The sequence below is a fragment of the Cydia pomonella genome, chromosome 27, assembly GCF_033807575.1.
Source record: "Cydia pomonella isolate Wapato2018A chromosome 27, ilCydPomo1, whole genome shotgun sequence".
In the NCBI taxonomy this organism is placed as follows: Eukaryota; Metazoa; Arthropoda; class Insecta; order Lepidoptera; family Tortricidae; genus Cydia; species Cydia pomonella.
Genome location: NC_084729.1, coordinates 7,092,814 through 7,112,581, shown reverse-complemented (window position 1 = coordinate 7,112,581; position 19,768 = coordinate 7,092,814). Strand labels below are relative to the sequence as shown.

At 38.3% G+C, this 19,768-nt stretch overlaps 2 protein-coding genes across 2 annotated transcripts in view; one reads left to right on the top strand and one right to left on the bottom strand.

Annotated features, from left to right (window-relative positions):
- The window catches only part of LOC133532832 (uncharacterized), a 40,106-nt gene extending 31,000 nt beyond the window's left edge, over window positions 1-9,106 (top strand). The window contains exons 15-17 of the mRNA XM_061871684.1: window positions 32-258; window positions 1,733-2,416; window positions 5,647-9,106. Coding sequence (XP_061727668.1) covers window positions 32-258; window positions 1,733-2,416; window positions 5,647-6,762 — 2,027 coding nt within the window. The 3' untranslated portion in view covers window positions 6,763-9,106. The remainder of the gene's footprint in view (window positions 1-31; window positions 259-1,732; window positions 2,417-5,646) is intronic.
- A 3,190-nt stretch (window positions 9,107-12,296) lies between these two features.
- On the bottom strand, window positions 12,297-19,759 carry LOC133532649 (uncharacterized). The gene is made up of 5 exons (XM_061871407.1): window positions 19,580-19,759; window positions 18,089-18,224; window positions 16,563-16,664; window positions 14,560-14,726; window positions 12,297-12,602 (listed from the first exon to the last, which is right to left on the bottom strand). The coding sequence occupies exons 1-5, from the start codon at window positions 19,605-19,607 to the stop codon at window positions 12,340-12,342; spliced, it is 696 nt and encodes a 231-aa protein (XP_061727391.1). The 5' UTR covers window positions 19,608-19,759; the 3' UTR covers window positions 12,297-12,339.
- Window positions 19,760-19,768: the final 9 nt, after the last annotated feature.

The following is a 19,768-nucleotide window of genomic DNA, read 5'->3' as shown; positions in this document are numbered from 1 at the left end:
ATTTTAATTAATAAAATTAACATTATTTTAGATACTGAACATGTTTTCGTCGACAAAAAATCGGAGAAGCAAGTGAGGAAAAGAATCGACCGCCTGATGGAGGAAAGAAACAAAAAGGCAGAAGAGAGAGTTGAGGAGATACGCAAGAAGTACGAAGAAAGAGCAAGGAAGATGGCCAGCAGGACGCTCGAGAAGACGAGGAAGAAGTACAACAGGCTGATACAGAACGCCATCAAGAACTCTGCGAAGAAAGGTAAAAATTTACACCTCTAAATTTTATTAGTATTAGTACTCTGACATTGGGGACCTTTTACATCTCCAGATTTAATGTGTTTTTAACCATAGAGACTATACATCTCTATTGTATTGTATTAATTATTTATTTTAAGATTATTATAATGTAATGTTTACCCAGGTATTGGCTGTTGTATTTATAAATGTTGTTATGTATTTTTCATGTCACTATATGATGTTACTATAAATGTTGTATTGACTTGTAAAAGAGCCCTTGAGGCCTACTTGCAGAATAAATTTTTGAATTTTTTTTTTAATTTGAATTTTGAATTTTTGAAAACAATAATAATATTATATCTATAGTCTGAATTTTTAGCTTAGAAAGAAGGTAAGCGATTATGAGGTGTCTTTTTATTTAAAAGCACTTATAAAAATAAGTCACAGCAAATCATATATGATCTTTTACATTCTTTTTTTTGCTTTGTGAGTAATAGTTACTGACTTTAAAAAAAGTTTTTCAATAAATAAAAAAACAAAGAATACGAACTATAGCCAAAACTTTGGACTATAATTTTTTTTTTAAAGCCTGACCAGTTATATATGATCACGCGCCATATTGCGGAATTTCATTCAAACTAAATTTTTCATAGAAAACTGAACTGTTACCCTATACATGCCAATAACAGCGCCCTCTTGACAATGATCATATATTTCTGGTCGAGCTTTACGTTTCCATTAACGACAAATGCCATAATAGTACATTGTGCAACGGAGGTAAGTGAGAAATTGAAAACGAGGGTGATAATTAAAGGCCGGAGTTTGGAATATTCTTACCCCCGGAGTTACACACAATGATTACCATCACACTTGAATAGAAAAAACTAAATTTTAATTGAAATAATTCTTAAGCACGGCGACATTTCAAATATACGTCCGCCATACAAAATACAGAACCTATAAAGATTATTTGTAGCTTTTTAACCCTCGTATAGCTAAAGGAAATACGCATACCACAAGGATTTTTGCACATTGAGCCGTCTATTGCTATCTCTATTGCACGTGTATAATTATATTGCTGTCCCGCTCATGATGCCGTCTGTCAATATCACTGTGCAAGCAGGACAATAATATAGTTATGCTCGTGCAAAAGAAATTGCTATCTCACAAGCGGGTCAATGTACGAAAAGCCTTGTGGTAAGCATCATTAGATATACAAAGATTCATATATTATATTGTAAAGACGTGTAAAGTTTAACCCAAATTCCTGTTTTAATTTGAAAGTTATTGTCGCTGTATGACTCAAAAGTTGTGACGTTTGACAATTCAGTTACCCATGGGCATGAGTCTTCTCTTCGACTTTACATCTCTTATACGCTCAATGAATCTTTGGTATAACTACTTATGAGTAGGTATTTAGACGTGCAATAGTAAATAATTTTCAAATATTAAATTCACTGACATCAATAGTAAATATATTTATGTTTTATTGATGTAAATGTCTGTTGCTGAATTTTGTGAAATTTTCAGAAAAATTAAAATAAAACATGGCGCTATTTCTGCGCAAGATCAACATCCGGATTCGTTGTTAGAAGCAAACTTCTTCATAAAGCAGACAATAGACAATAGAGATCGTATTGTAGATGAACCAGTCAGAGTCGATATAGAAGAGCAACGAAAAGATATCAACGAAATTATGAGAATAGATGATAATTATTCATTAGATGAAGAAGAGGATATAGATGAAAATAACGAAATAGCTAAAGAAGAAGAACGAATAAATACAATGGAAGAAAATAATGAAATAGCTAAAGAAGAAGAACGAATAGATACAATTGAAGAAAATAACGAAATAGCTAAAGAAGAAGAACGAATAGATAAAATTGAAGAAAATGAAATAGATCAGAAAGAAAATGAACAAGACAGCATTGAAGAAAATAGTCTAGACAATATTGAAGAGCAGTCTAGAAATGATATCGATGAAAACGGAACTAGTACAAGAGACGAAGGGATAGAAAAAGATATGAGGAGAAAATCGGGCAGGAATAGGAAATTGAATTTCAAGTATATCGATGAAGATGGATCATGCACAGGAGATAAACGAGAAAAAAAAGATAAGGGCAGTAAACCGGACCAAAATAGGAAATTAAAATTCAATACACACCAGTGCTACGTTTGTTTTAAGGTAACTTCTAATTTGTTTACTATTGTCTTAATATTATACTTTATTTATAGTAAAGAGAATTTGAAATGGATGTGGATTGTCAAAGAAAACTTTGTAGCAACAGTAAATTTACTGCCATCTTACGACTAGACGTGCGCGCCGCGCTACTGTTACCCAGCGGCGGCGCGCCGACCTGTCGGGGTCGGCGTGGTGGCGCCGCGCCGGCGTGGGTATTTTTTTTTAATAAAAAAAAATCTAGCAGCTATCCAGCAGTAGGTACTAAATTAAAGAAAAATAATTGCGTATGACCGAATGAAAACTTTTATTAGGCACTTACTAACTACTGTGTGTGTTCTTTACATGACTCGTAATTATTATGAATAAAAATAATTTTATTCACGCGTCCTGGGTTCAGTCGTGATCTTTTTGCAGTAACAGTAAGTCCTGCAATGGAAAACACTCGTTCACTAGGTGTGCTGGTGGCTGGAATTGCTAACATAGCCCTTGCAAGTTCGCTTAAAAGGGGAAAGGCTTCTTTTTTTTCCCTCCAATACTGTAAAATGTCTTCATTTATGACATACAACTATATATAAGCCAATGCTACACATTCGATATTCGCCGTGGATGGAAGATATTTATCGACCATGTAACAAAGTAAATTGTCGTTCGTCACTTTGAAATTAATTATTTTAGGCACTTGATTCCCAAAATAGCTTGGAGAAGGGGCGGGAAAGGGACGGTGTGGCATTAAAAAGGACGGAAAACCGTCCCTTTTAGGACGATCTGGCAACGCTGATGACAACACGGTGAGAAAAAAGCTCGCGTCTTTACCCTCCCCGCGCCCCGCTCTTCCCCGCCAGCCACACGTTCGTGAACGCTCGGTCCAGCTCGGCTGAATTCGATTAATTTATCGCGCTTCGGCCATCTTCGGCGCGCCGAGAGAATGTCTCGGCGGCGGCGGCGCGTTCCGAAGTCGGCGCGGCGCGCACGTCTACTTACGACACATGATTTAGAACGCCATTTGATCCTTATCCTTTCTCTTATTTGTGTTTAATTTGTTAAATATGAAAAAGTGGCGCCATCTAATAGATCAAAGGCGAAAGGTATGGCATCGTTTTGAGCGATGGTGCCACAACCTTTAGCCGATGCCCGGTAAGATGGCGCTACTTTTTGATATTTAACACATACCATTGAAATAATAAGGATCAAAGTCAAATGCCGTTCTAAAACTTTTAATCATGTGTCTAAAGATGGCAGTAAATTTACTGTGGCTACAAAATTTTCTTTCACAACCCACCTCTATTTCAAATTCTCTTTGTTTATAGTAACGCAGTGGCACAAGTAACCGACGGGGAACCAGTAATCTGACACTTCGATTTTAATCCATGAAAATAAGTTTTTGTTAAAAATTTCATTTTTATCGCTGACTGTACTTTTTTTTCCACAAGTAACTAATACTCATCGAGACAATTCTAAAAACGTCAAACACAATTAGGTTGCGTTGTTTTATCACAGAGTTCCCTATGGCCACCTCCTGTCTCCATCATCAGATCATCTCGATGGTACTATAATATTGCATTGTCACCCGAATTACATATGTATGCAAATTTTCAGCTTCATCGGAAACCGGGAAGTGGGTCAAAATTAACTTGCAAGATTTGATTACAAACAGACAACGGTCAGGTGAACGTAAATGAAAGCTTGTAATAAGGAATGAGAATGAGAAATCGTTCATTATCAATTAGTATTTCCATCATATTATTCCCATACGAGTAGGATTGTGTCAGTTTGTGTCTAAAATATCCGTGTAAATGTTATGTCGCTAGTGCCGAGTTAAAGATGTTAGTAGTGTTTGTGTTTCATATGTTAATATGGATAGAAGATAGACAATAAAATAAGGATATGGAACCGATAATACGGCAACACTGGATAATGTTGCCACATTAAGAAATCGGCGTCCTATCCTAAATTTTCTTGGACAATATTTTAAGTCTCAGATCCCCTCCAGATCCAGGTTCCCGGTCGGCCACTGGTGCCACTACACTACAATCATTATCCATTTCTCCTTTGTTTCTTTGTGAAATGAGGTTTTTGCACATTTCAACGTCTAAGAACCTCCATGATTTTTCAATCCTTTGTTTGTATATTTTTGGACGGTATTTATTATTTGTTACTTTGCTACTAATTAAATAAACTGGACCTTGACGACCGGTCTGGCATAGTGGGTAGCGAAGCCCGGCCTGTGAAGCCGAAGGTACAGGGATCAAATCCCGGTAATGGCATTTATTTATGTGATGAGCACATATATTTGTTCCTGAGTCATGGATGTTTTATTTATTTATTTATTTTATTTATTCTATGTTTTTTATGTATTTTAGTATTTTTATATTTTATATTTAGTTGTCTGGATACCCACACCACAAGCCGTCTTGGCTTACCGTGGAACTTACAAGGAAAGGTACCCAACTGTCCGGTTCCGATTTGATTTATATTTATATATGTTATAGAGTAGTCTAAAATAACTCATTAGTTTTTCCTGCTCTTAAACATATACTCAAACAAGCCATTAACTTGCAAGTTGCTTGAGCATCACTTTCTATATGAGTTAGAAGATTTAGTAATTTTTTGATACTTTTGAGGACAATTTCTCCCAAAAGGTTGAGTTTTGGCAGCTAAAAAAAATACGTGTCCGTTATTTCAGAGTTACAGAGTACTGATACATATATAAATATAAATCAAATCGGAACCGGACAGTTGGGTACCTTTACTTATTAGTCAATTTGTGTAAGAATGTCCCTATAATGTTGAACTTTCGTGCTCCATCCCGTTTCCCCCGTAATGCTATCACCCCTCTTTACGCCCCGCTTAGAAGATCAGTTTCAGGCACTAACTCTCCAATATGCAGGTTATGTAAAATTGCTAATGGCTGCTGTGACAAGGCGGATATGCACTATGACCCACTAAATCAATTTATAAAATCTGTCCGAAAATATTTTTTTAAACATAAGTAATTAGAATTTAAGTTAAAATTTTGGTAGTTCCTTAGTTGTTTACTTATATTTGTTTCGCATGCCGTGATTACCTGTAAGTGATTGTGACACCACTCCTTACATGTATTAGCTTGTACGTTTTGAATGTATCGATGTCAACAATTGTTGGTGAACCTTAAATAAATAAATAAATAATATGTATTATTTATTTAAATATTTAATTCCTTATGCACCTCACGATACAATGTTTCTATTTCACAGTTGTACCAAACCAAAGAGGAGCTTTTAGACCACTGCAAAGACCACTTCGATCAGTGCGAGATGCAGACTCTCAAGAAATGTCCCCTCTGCGACTACTCCACCAATCTCAGCATCACCAGACACTTGAAACTAACACACAAGATCAAAGTCAAGGTACTGTACGGATCCTTCAAAGATAATAAACAGAGTAACGGACCAAAATACTATTATGAAGTCAACGATGAAAGAATAAAGAAATTAGAAATAATACCTAGTATAAAGAAACTTAATAAAAGAGAAAGCTGCAAAATTGATAAAAGGAATAGAGAGAAGAAGAACAAAGAGGTATTGAAGAGTAAGCTTGTTAAGAAAGGTAAGGAATGGATAGTTATGAAAGAGAAAATAAAGATTAATTTTAAAGACTGTTTGCTACCTAAGTTTGATAAACTTGAAAGTATAAGTGTTAAAGGTAGCTATGTTGATAGATTGAAAGAACTTTATAAGCTAGCAAAGAAGAACGGTAATAAAATGGTGTTCCCTTGCGATTCTTGTGATAAAATATGTCAATCACTTGCCGCTTTGAAACTACATAATAGAAAACATGAGGAAAATCCAAAACCTTTTAAGAAAAAAGTTTGGAAACATAAACTTAAAGGGAATAATGTTGATAAGAAGAAAGTAAATAGGGTAGTTACAAATTTAGACAATCGTACTGCTAAACCAAAACCAGTAGTAAACAAACATAAATGCGATAAAGAACTCATCGAGTTTTATGAACAAAATATAAAAGGTAGTGATGTGGAATTCTGGCAGTTCTTAAAAATATATAACAAAATGGAACGAGAAAATATCAATGATTTTGAAGATTTACAAAAAAGTACCCATTTTGGATTACATTGTAATGAAGAGGTAGAAAATACAAATGATTTCAATGATTGCAATCAACCCAAAGATTCTTTGAATAGTGATTTGAGAAAAGAAAATAGTAATAACATTAGGAATAAAACTGTCAAAAAAACAGTCAAAAAGACTGTAAGAAATGCATTTACAAGGGTGGTAAGATTAAGCAAACGAGAAGCGATGAAAAGGGACGAAGCTAGAAGAAGATTGAGGGAGAAACTTAAGTGTAGTAGCTAAAATAGTAGAGAAATTATTAGGAGTTTATTATATCTAATAAAAGTTCTAGTTAGCAGTGAAAATATTTGAAAAATTGCCAATAACTGTTTATCTAATATACAATGTAACACGAATTCTGCACTTAGTTATATTAATTAATAGCAAAGAGAATTTGAAATAGATTTTGATTGTAGTAAACTTTGTAGCCACATTAAATTTACTGCCATCTTTCGCCACATGACTTTTAGAACGCCATTTGACTGTGATCCTTATTCTTTCCATGATGTTTCTTAAATTTGTTAAATATCAAAAAGTGGCGCCATTGCTCGAAAAGATGCCGCCATACATTTGGCCTATGCTCTAGTAGATGGCGCCAATTTTTGATATTTAACAAATTTAACAATGAAAGAATAAGGATCAAAGTCAAATGGTGTTCTAAAAGTTTATCATGTGTCGAAATCGAAAGATGTCTCTTTGCTAATAGTAAGAACATTTTTTTATTTATTTTTTTTAATTATGCCTAGAGTGGCTTATAATAAATATTAGCCTTAGTTTGCCCAACGTTTTTAAGGAATTTAACGTTGAAAGGGTTAAAATGTCGACACAGGGCATCTTTATCACTACACCTTATTGGGAGCGTGCATGACTGTCACGCAACCTAGTGTCCGCAAGTCTAGGGGAAAAGGTCAATTCACTACATCTTATAAAACTACTCTAAAACTAAAAACTACTGAACGGATTTTCATACGATTTTCATCTATCAATAGAGTGATTCTTGAGGAAGGCTTAAGTATATAACTTGTTAAGGTTTTGTGTAAATTGTTTGAAATATAACGATGTTGTCGGAAAAAATCACGCTGGCTAGGAGCTTTAATCGAAAACGCTGCCTAATCCGTTTGAGCTACAACAACACAATGTATGGTGGGGTTGTTTCTCATTCATAGGTCTACAAAAAAGTCCGCGATGTTAAATGTCTATCTTTAAAGGATAACTTACTATATCCATTCTTAACTTCTAGAAAAAGATACGTAATATGTGGCATTTGCAAAGCTATTTACATGGATACATTATTAACAATTATCAAAATAAATACATCAGTTATATTAAGCATTTCATACAGATTACAATGGTCCCTGACACCATTCAATTTAAATGAATATTTCAGGAGTAATCGTAAATCAAAGTTTCATTTCGAGCCATATAATTGTACGAAATGTTAAAGACGCTATCCGCAGTTAGTTCAAATTTTTACCACCTTATGCGCTGGGATCGCTTTACTTACCCCCGCCATGCACTTCGCACGGTCCCAATAAAACAAAGTCCCCCGCCACGTATGTCTGTATTGTCTGTATGTTCGCGATAAACTCAAAAACTACTGAACGGATTTTCATGCGGTTTTCACCTGTCAATAGAGTGATACTTGTGGAAGGTTTAGGTGTATAATTTAAGGTTTTGTGTAACCCGTGCGAAGCGAAAGTAGCTAGTGTTTTTATACAGCGTACATCGAATTTTGTTTACAAGGCCTAGTCTGGCAACATTTTGTAAAATAAGGTTTAGTGTTTTCTTGGCTAGTTATTTTCTAATTTAAAAAACTTCTGCGTGCATAATATTAATAGCATGGAGTGTGGAATAAAGGAGTGAAATCTCTTATCGTAGAAATGTTGCAAAAGTTTCCAGCTGTCAGCTATAAATAATAGTTCCAAATCTCTCCAGAGTAGCGCTAGAGTAGCTAAGAATCTAGGCGTTATTGACGGAGTGAAGTGCGCTGTCTATGTTTTTTTTTCAAGTATTCTAGGTATTGTAGCGCCACCTATTTATGGTTTTTTGATGGCACTTTTTGGTACATGGAGATTTCATTCCTTACCTTCCATAATTTATAGTTTATATAAGAAGTCATTAGTTGAGTTTTTTGTTGTTATATCATTTACTTAGTAACCTCTTTAGTATTTTATTTTTATCTAAAAAAAACGAGTAAAAAATAGGCAGCTAATATCCATAAAACGTAGCGTTATTTTCTAAATAGCGACGGCGCACCTATTGTTTTTTTAACCCTTAATATCGCATATGCAACGCAAACATATATGGCAGTTATAATATTCAACTTTATTGACAGCTATTAAAGTTCAAATTTAAACGAATTTAGGACATGCGTTAAGGGGTTAATACTACGTCTGCTGGATTATAGAGCTGGACACCTATTTGGTAATTGCCGGATTACTAGGCGTGCCGGATTGGCGAGCGCCGGTATACCGAGCGCCTACTGTAGTTAGTTGCTCGTTCTGTTTATTACTTCCGTCTGACTGAGATGAAGTTTACTAGATTAAGTTGTTAATTTTCAAATAAATATTGTTTACTTACTTATAAATTGTTTTATTATTCATATTCTTATAACATTCGATATTCCAGAAACAATGAAGGATCATGAAAAAAAAAACCAATGCAATCCTCGTCGCCACTGAGATATACGAGTAAAACAACCGTCTAGTTTGCTAGCTAGCTTATTACTTATTCCGCCATCGGCGCAAGCGCCCTATATCTACGTATACGCAAAGAGAATTTGAAAAGGATTTTTTAGTTTATATATTGACCTATTAGTATTAGACTTAGTATTTAATTTTGGAAGATTTTCTTTTAACACTGCACCCACCTTAGCAAATTTCTGTCTAGCCCAGTAGTTGACTGGTAGAGAATGCCTCAAGGCATTAAGTCCGACTATTGTACGCAATACTTGTATTTTTGCAATAAAGTTTAAAATAATAATAAAGGGGTAGATTGTCAGAGAAAATTTTGTAGCAACAGTAAATTGACTGCCATCTTTCGACACAATGATTAAAACTTTTAGAAAGCCATTTGACTTTGATCCTTATTTTTTACTGATAAGTGTTAAATTTGGTAGATATCACAAAGTGGCGCCATCTAATAGATCAAAGGCCAAATATGGCGGCATCGTTTCAAACGATGGCGCTTCAACCTTTAGCTGATGCCCGGTCACATTTTGTTGGCAGGCTACCTTTGCACCAAAGAGAATTAAGAAGACCAAAAGTGTTCACTCCCTACAACAGTTTTGTTACCAAAAATACTATTATTTTCGTAGTCCACATCTAGCGTCAAGTAGCGGAACTCTCAGTACTGCTTCACGACAATAAATGTCGCGGCAAACAAAAAGTCTAATGCCCAACGATTTTCCGCTAATATTATAACTAGAGTAACCGGAACCATAGAGAAATAAGTAATAGAGTGCTCACTCCATACATTAGTTTTGGCACCAAAATGATTATTATATTCGCAGTCGACATCTAGCATCAAGTAGCGGAACTCTCAGTATTGCTACTCGGCAATAGATATCGCGGCAAACAAAAAGTCTAATGCTCAACGATTTTCAGCTAATATTATAACCAGAGTAGTTGAAAATGAGAGTTACGAAAAAAATAAAAATAAACTATATATAGTACTTTGGTAATAAAACCGTTGTATGGAGTGAGCACTCTTGGTCTTCTGAATTCTCTTTACTTTGCACTAACTCGACAGTAGGTAATGCGTACCTACTCGTACATATCCCTATAAGCAACATACTTAACATAGCACTTTGCATGAAAACTTAGCGTATGGCGTGGTCTGTCTCCAGATTTTAGCATGCAAATTGTTTTACGAAACACTCTAAGTAAACGGAAAGTGAGACATAATTTCCGAATATGTACCTAATAATATAAACATGTAAGTACTTAGGTATTGAAAGCTTCTTGTCAAACTTTCTACACGTGCGGTCTGTGGGCCAACTTTACGCAGCGGGCGTATATAATAATAATAAATGTAATAGGACATTTTTATTACACAAATTGACTAAGTCCCACAGTAAGCTCAATAAGGCTTGTGTTGAGGGTGCTTAGACAACGATATATATAATATATAAATATTTATAAATACTTAAATACATAGAAAACACCCATGACTCAGGAACAAATATTCATGCTCATCACACGAATAAATGCCCTTACCAGGATTTGAACCCGGGACCATCAGCTTCGTAGGCAGGGTCACTACCCACTAGGCCAAACCGGTCGTCGTATAGCTCTCTGCTTGTCCAATATAATGATGCATTTAGGATGCTGTTCAGGTTGCCGCGGTATTGTAGTGCCTCAGCGATGTTTGCTGAGGCACGAACAGACTGTTTTTTCGCCATAATGAGGATCGATGCATGTCACTCCTCACTCGCAGCCGAAGCAGCACGAACAGCATCGTAAGTACGCTGGCGCAGCGTTGGGATTCGCCCCTAGTCAAGCGGTACGTGCAGCTACACTCACCTGTTGCTGTGCTGACCGCGAAACTTATAAATATTATGTAATGTTTTGTTTTGTTTGTTTTGTCTAATTAACTGTAATGTGGTAATACTAACTCTAGATACATAAGTCATTGTTACCTAACCCTATGGACGTCAAGTTCGAAATAAATATTTCAATTCAATTCAATCAAACAACAGTACGAGAACGACAGTACATTAGCAGGGCAGTACGCGAAGCGCGGCCGTCGTGGACGCTGCTCGCACTGTTGGTGCTTGAGAAAGGAGACCTAGGCTCTCCGAAACATGTCGCGCGAGTGACTAAAAACACGTGAGTGTAAACCGTAAATAGTTTAATATTCGTATGTTTCACGGCAGTTAAAACTCGGATATAGACATATATTTATTTATATTTAATCCTTTTCCAGGTATTGTAGAGTTAAACCATAAACCAAGATAAGTTGTCAGCGATTTTGATAGCCCAGACGGGTTATTTTAAACATCAAACTTACATGTGCTGCCGACCCTAACACTCCGCACCCTCGTTGAGCTCTGGCAACCTTATTCACCGGCAGGAACACAACACAATGAGTAGGGTCTAGTGTTATTTGGCTGCGCTACATCCGCTGTGCTGTGCCCTACCACACAAAGCGAGATGACATTCATAGTGCCCATACCTCTCTTATACATAGGTAAGATTGCACTTTCGCGAAATGTGACACAGACAAGAGGTTAAAAGTACCTGAGGTTCTGAAAACTTCTGGACACTAGACACATTTATAAATGCAAACGTTGTAAGAAATTCCCCAATATCATCATCATCAGGCCTTGTACATCTTTACAGATGATTTAAACAGCATCTGTGATCTAGCGACAGCTCCGCTCGTGGCTATATAAACAGATTCTTGAACGGCATAATCGCCCACATTTATGGCAAGTAAACTGAGGGTCCGCAACGAGGCGACCCTCATCGCGCATGTGTTTTATTGCCCCTTTACGGGCCAAGTCTTGAAACCAGGACTATCATGGGTTTCGCGACCTGAGACTGTTCCTCCACTCAACGCGAGGCCCTCTGGTGTCGCAAGAAATAACGATCATTTTTACGTTGTGTCCGAGATATACTTATTATTTTAGGCGCGAGGCCCCTCGGACCGCGAAGCCGTAGGCGGTGACCCTCGCCTGACGGCGCCTCTGTTACGAGGTTCCCATGAGTCGCAGTTGATATTACACGCAACTATGTCGAGCTTTACGGAAATCCCCAATAAGTAAAAGAAAAATGCGATAAATATTGTCTGTATTTAATATCCAACCGAACCATAAGGTTACCAATAATAGTCAATATCCCATCCATAAGCCACAGGCCACCAGTTCGTAGTGGTCTTAACAGTCCCCGGCTTAACAGTCCCCAACCTGTCCAACTCCCACTGGCGGAGTCGCTTCTCTTCGATCACCTTTTTCCTTCTCTCTTTCACCCGGGCCTGTCTAATGTCGTCCAACTCTTTCGAGTAGTAGAAACCGGTAGTGTTGTAGTGTGATGGCGTGGAATCGTGGGAAACGACGTTCAGGTTATATTGGTTTATTTGACCTGGGAAAGAAATGGACATGGTTATTTAACGTTGTTAATAACTATTAAATTAAACATTATAAAAAACCTCATAATCACAATCATAATACTTTATTGCGACCATCGTAATACAGTTACACAATATTATAAATAGTTGCACTTGGGCCCTGTTAGGGCAAAGCAAGGACTTGTACATATACACTATAATATTATATAGTTACAAAATAATCTTTAAGATGTTATAATGACAAAAAAAGTTTTAAAAATTGCCGTAAAATTCATCAATAAAAAATTAAATATCAGCAAATCAATTCCATAATTCTTTATAAATTTTAGACAGACCAAAAATAACAAAATAAACAAATCTTCTTCTTCCTAGCGTTGTCCCGGCATTTTGCCATGGCTCATGGGAGCCTGGGGCTCCCACAGGCACTAGTTTTTACGAAAGCGACTGCCATCTGAACTTCTAATCCAGAGGGTAAACTAGGCCCTGTTGGGATTAGTCCGGTTTCATCACGATGTTTTCCTTCACTGGAAAGCGACTGGTAAGTAAATATCAAATGATATTTTGTACATAAGTTCCGCAAAACTCATTGGTACGAGCCGGGGCTTGAGCCCGCGACCTCCGGATTGAAAGTCACACGCTCTTACCGCTAGCGCGGTCAGCGCTTCAATTTTATGCCCAAAGTGCTACATCATTATGGAAAAGAGCTCATACTCTTACAACTTTTGATGAAACATAATATATAAGAACCATTGTAAGGAAAATCGCTTCCACGTAAAAATAATCTCATCGATATCGGTCCATCCGCTACGATGCCACAGACAGATAGACAGGCAGACATTCGCGTGAAACATATTATACCCCTCTTTTGCGTCGGGGGTTAAAAAAAGATACCTGTGGGGTACAATCAAACCAGTCGGAAAACGTTGGTCCAGAGCCATTAGAAGTCACCAGTTTTAGGAATTCTGAGAAGAGTGTCGCTCTGGGGGCCTACCACGAAAACCGAAATTCGCAAATTGCGGGGATCTTTCTCCTTTACTCCCATTAAGACTAATTAATAATTATTGTAATTAGAGTGACAGAGAAAAATGCCCGCAATTGATGAACTTCGATTTTCGCGGTTATTCTTTGTACAGTCGAGGTCAAAGAGGTATGTTTACACTTTTGTACCTTCTTCTTCTTCTTTGTCAGGGGCTATGATGCATGCCTCTACAGCCTATATATCACTGCGGCCATTCCTGATCTATTGTGATCGCCACCTACTACAACTCTCGATCCAAACCTGCAACTAGAAACAGCTGCAGGATCTCCTTGATCTCGAGAGACCTTAACTCCTCCGGGCGTAATATGTGTCTGCCCAGGATTAAGTCACGAGTGCGCATTTGGCAAGGGCACTCTGCGAGGATGTGCAATGGCGTCTCCTCTGCCTCCATGCAGAGTCTGCACCACCTCATGTCAAGTTTCCCCATAGTGAGCATGTGCTTATTTAGGCCGCAGTGCCCAGTAAGCACCCTTACCAAAGAACTTGAAGGCTTTGCGCCTTGGAATGATTCAAGCCTGTAATTTCTCTCCAGAGTTGAATGGTTTTGTAGTGACAGTAGGTCTTTAGGGTGAGCCGCTTTTGTACCTTATTCCTTTGCAATTACGACAAAAACCTAAAGCTATTCCATCGTACCTACACAATAAATAAATATGAATATAAACATACCTGTGTTGTCGGTCCCGTTCTTAGGATCAATTTCATGCATCATATGCGTGAGATGGTACACTTTGACATAGGCGTTCTAGATGTACATTATGTACAGGAACCGCCCAGATTGTTTGTACCAGACCTAACATACCTGTGTTGTCGGTCCCGTACTTAGGATCAATTTCATGCATCATATGCGTGAGATGGTGCACTTTGACATAGGCGTTCTAGATGTACATTATGTACAGGAACCGCCCAGATTGTTTGTACCAGACCTAACATACCTGTGTTGTCGGTCCCGTACTTAGGATCAATTTCATGCATCATATGCGTGAGATGGTACACTTTGACATAGGCGTTCTGGACGTACATCAGGTAGCGGATCCGCTCTGACTCAATGTACCGCTGCTTTACCATCTGCTTGTGGGTGAATACTACCGCTTTCCTGTAACTATAAAAGCGTATTAGTTTATTTACGGCAGTATTAAAAACGCTGCCAAAGCAAAAGGTGTATTTCTGAAGTCAGTCACAAGATCCTGTCGGCAAAAAGTCGTCCCATACAATACAAAAATAACCCTTCGAGTGTCAAACGCAATTTTTTTTATACTACGTCGGTGGCAAACAAGCATACGTCCCGCCTGATGGTAAGCAGTCTCCTTACTCACCGGCAGGAACACGACACTATGAGTAGGGTCTACTGAAGATTCCGTATTTTGTACAGGTCTGCACGTATGCCGTTCTCCCGCTGCTGCCAGGAAGAAATATTGGTTTGTCTGCCGGTATCCCGTTGCGGGACAAATTTAGGTACTCTCCCTTGACAGAAAGTTGAGTGGCATAAATTAGTTGTCTGTACTGCTGACATATACCAATGCTAGAACATTAGACAAGGATAGGCTACAGTTGATCAGTATCGTCAATTAACTTTTAGGCTTATAGAAACTTCATAATTCCGTGTTTAATTGGACGATGGCGTGTAGGCCCGCCCAGCCCCTGCCAGACGTGGCAAAATTTAAAAAATGGAGGCTGGCAGTCGTGGCCCGTTTATTTTCCTCCCGCTGCGGGAGTCCGGCACGCGAAGGGATAAGTACTCCTCTGTGGAGCCCGCGCGCACCTCTGCTCCACGGAGCGAGTGTCAACACCAAAGCTACGAATTCGTAGTTGTGGCGAGACAGCTAGGGAGCGCAGATAGCGGTTGAGGGAGGTAACGAGGGACCATCGCGCCGGCAGCTTTCTCGCGCAAATGCTTGCTATCGCGATACAGCGCGGGAATGCTGCCTGCGTGATATGCTTCTTGCCAAGAGGCCAGGGTTTAGTTCTAGTAGTTTCATTTAATATAAATAATTTATTGTTATAAAATGAGTAATATAGGTAGTAATGATGTTTATGTTACATAAAGTGCGTCACAATTAACCAGTATTTGGCGTACAATATATTATTTCTAATGCATTGAATTAATTGAATATAATGTTTATGTCAAAATTAAAATTATATTCATATAGCCCGCGAGCTAGTAACAGATTCCCATAACGAATAGCATCCCGGGCAACAACTTGTAAAGTGGTAGGGCGGTGTGTTATGTTATGAACCCTCGCGGGTGTTAGCTGCCGCTCCGTTGGTGGGTTGAAGATTGGCCACCTAAACACTTAAAAAAACATTAGTGAATCCCGATTGCATGTTTGTTAGATGCTGTAAATGTCTGTGGTTCTGTATAAATACGGATTTAACCTAATTGTCTATGATTGAAAAAAAGAGTTTCCCCACGCTGGCAGATGCGGCAATTGCCAATATGCGGCAAGCGCCCATGGTTTACATTAAAATTCCCTGTAATACCTATGTACTGAACTTAAGTGGTTAAAAGTCACATAAAAAAGAACACACGGGTGAAAAGTCTTACACCTGCGATAAGTGCAAGAAAGGATTTTCGACGTCGACTCAAATTAAAAGTACATTATGAATACATACAGGATAACCGTTCCCACCCGTACTTACGCCTCGTCAATATCCCCCATAACATGTGCAGAGCGTGCATGGAAGAAGAGGAAACAGTGAAACATATTCTCCTAGACTGTAAACAGGTAGAAGTATACAGGAACAAATACCTAGGGACTCCGTGCACCCTAAAGAAGGCAGTTAGCAACCTGAAGACACTGCTAGGTTTCGTGGAGGAGCTGGGGTGGCCAGAGTAGTACCTTGTTTTCACGCAAAATAGGCACAATGGTTGTCGATTTGCGGAAAATACCCAGCATAACTAACTAACTAACTATCCCCCATAACGCCCAATACTTACGTCTCCACAATATCCGCCATGACGTACCCCTTCTCGAATGCTCTAATCCGGTCCGGATTTATCTCGGTTAATTTCGTTTTTATCGGCAAGATTTCTCTCCACCTGTATATTCATTGTTAGGGTTAGGAATAGAAATTACAAACCACAATAGTATTTCACATGTAAGTTATATCATAATTCATTATCATATAAAAAATATACATACCTAACCTAAATGTAAATGTGCACAGACTTTTGACAGAACAAAGTGTGTGATAGTCATTATGATTTTTTGTTGTGATGTTGTTGTTAAGTTCTACGTCAAATACGTACCGTGCCTCGGTGCGTTATATGCATTGACATATATCTAAGGACGGGCCTTACAGGCAATAAGAATGGGACCAGTACAGCGGTGTCACGCACACGAATTCGAGCCAACCGTGCAGTCTAACGCCATAACGCGATTAGTTGATGAGTTCGCATCACGCACGCGATTGATCACAACTAGTTGCCAATGGTTACATGTTAATATGTGTCAGTCAGTATATGTCAATGGATGAAAGTACGCATCAGGTCAGCTTGGCGATGCATCTGCCGCTAATGTTCTGCCGTGTCAAGTTACTCTCGTCAATAATATTAGACGGGAATTCTACGCTTTGTCCTTTTACGTACTAAATCTATGGGCTAGGCAGTAATTTTCTTAGTCCATCTAAGCCTAATACCACAGATATAATTAAAAGATTTCACGAGACGAAGTAATTAATGTCGCAAAATAATGCGAGCGCGGCGTTCCGTCTATGAGCGCGTATGACAACCTCGGTATAGTCGTCCGTTTTCTAGCCCCGAACGGCTAATCCTTTGTCTGTTGTAAGTAAAACCGCACGTGCTACTTACCTGCAAAAAATAATTTTTAATTGGCACCTGCTCGCGAGCTAGTCCAACGCTAAAAAACCAGTGTAAATGTGCTCTCCGATATCGCGCCTTTATTACGCATCTCGATGACACATTTTACACCGGTTCTATAGCGTTCGACTTGCCAGCACTCAGTAACCGTAGAGGGATTCGCAACACATTTTTTCATTAGTTCATTTTGAATCTTATTGCAATTCCCATAGAGTCGTCGTCAAAAACCGATTAAAGTGAATGAAACTTTTATATGCAGGTACTACCCGTACGAATTAACTGTGCACTCCGCTCCCTGCTGCCCCGCGCGGCGCCCCGCATTCGCCGCAAGCGCTCAGTAGCGATAGCATCTTTGTTGCCGTTGCGCGTCTCGTTTTAATCGTCTAAATACGGTTTAAATCTCCTGTTGTTATTACTAGCTACTACTTAGCGCGAGGTGCACAGTTAATTCGTACGGGTAGTAAGTAGCACGTACGGTTTTACTTACAATAGATAAAGTAAGCCGTTCGGGGCTAGCTAGGAAACAAATGACTACTTATACTGCATCTTTGCACCTTCTTGGTAATAAATCGCCTTAGTCGCGTGGAAAGTTCCATAGGCCTGTTAATAAGATAAGGTAAGATAAGAACAATTTATTAGCATACCGTACTTCGGTTCGCTCAACGTAGCCACGCATCAGTTGAGCTAGGCGGTACATCTGTCGCTCATCCTCTGCGGTGTTTAGATCGAATACCCAGAATTTCTCCCATTCCTGAGTAGAGCGCTGGACCAGCAACATAACTAAAATCCACAATTAAAACCGACTTAAAAAAAACAACAGCGCAATAAAACAATTTTGTTGAAACATATCTAAGAACGTCCGCTAGAATACCTGGTTTCAAATAAAAAAAACCGGCTAAGTGCGTTTGGACCACCCACAATGAAGGATTCCGTACCTTCATACAATACAAAAATCCAAACAAGCAGAACGTTCTACGCGGTACTTACGTCGTATTTGAATATAGGTAATCAGTTTTTTTTAACTCTTAAGGAGGACTCACGCTAGACCGGCATGTGCCCGGGCCGAGGCGCCCGACACGTCATTTTCTATGACGGCTGATCGGTGATCACGTGGTGCTCTCCATAGAAAACGAAGCGCCGGAAGCTCCGGCTCGGCCCCGCCGGCCCGGTCTAGCATCAGTCTTCCTTTCCTTTATAGTTCGTGCCATCCACGATGACGCGCAGATTTGTCAAATCTAACGTTTAATAACGTGAATATTGGTATGCAAATAAAAATATCTCTATCTCTCTCTACCTCTCTAAAATATGAGCTAAGCCAAGGCACGCGTCTTCGTGAATGACACGATCTATAATGCCTCTTTCAATCATAATCATAATAACTTTCGTGGATTGCATTTATTAAGCTTTATTTTATGTAATTTTTTTACACGCAAGGTACAAAAAAGCAGACTCCCCTCTAACTTTTTTGAAGCGTCATGTGTTCAATTCGCCTACGGCTCACAAAAGACATCTCGGGAGTCGTAAATAATTGCATTGAAATGTACTATTTTACAAGGGGCAAAGTTGTTGTTTAAAGGATGACTTACTCTAAGGAATACCACGTGATCACCGATCAGCCGTCAAAGAAAATGACGTGTCGGACGCTCCGGTCCGGCCCCGGCCCGGTCCAGCGTGAGTCATCCTTAACCCGTCGTACCAATATTGATACTAGGGTATATTCCAAAATGTACCTATGGTTTGATAACCCTTGAAGTGGCAGGCCGTCGATTCCCGACCGATTATGTCATTTAAATTTCAAATTTGATTAATTGAAATAAAATCGAAATTCTAATAACTCAAAAACGACAGATGCCACTTGAAGAGATAAGTGGAATCTTGAGTGTTGCGAGGTATTTAAGGGTTACACAAATGCTGCAATGAAACAACATTTTTCATCACACCAACACGACGAACGTTATAGGGAATTGAAATAAATGAAATGTAATCGAAATGAACCCTATTAAATATATATTATATCATTCAAAATTATCACATTACCATTCTTGCTTATGGATAAAGTGTAACTTTACTTTCTCATCAGTTTTTGAAGTACCTATATAGAGCTTTTCCGAGCTGGTGTGGTGAAGAAAACTTACATAGGAACAAACTGCAATGATTTTTCATATTCGATGTTTTTGTAAGTAGAACTACCCATGTATGTATATGCTTAATAAAAGTAATAAAAATGTATTATCGTTAGAATGAACAGAAAGCATTTAACATAACTAATATAAATATTATTGGCATTAAAATCGATCATAAAAATCTGATATAAATGGTACTAA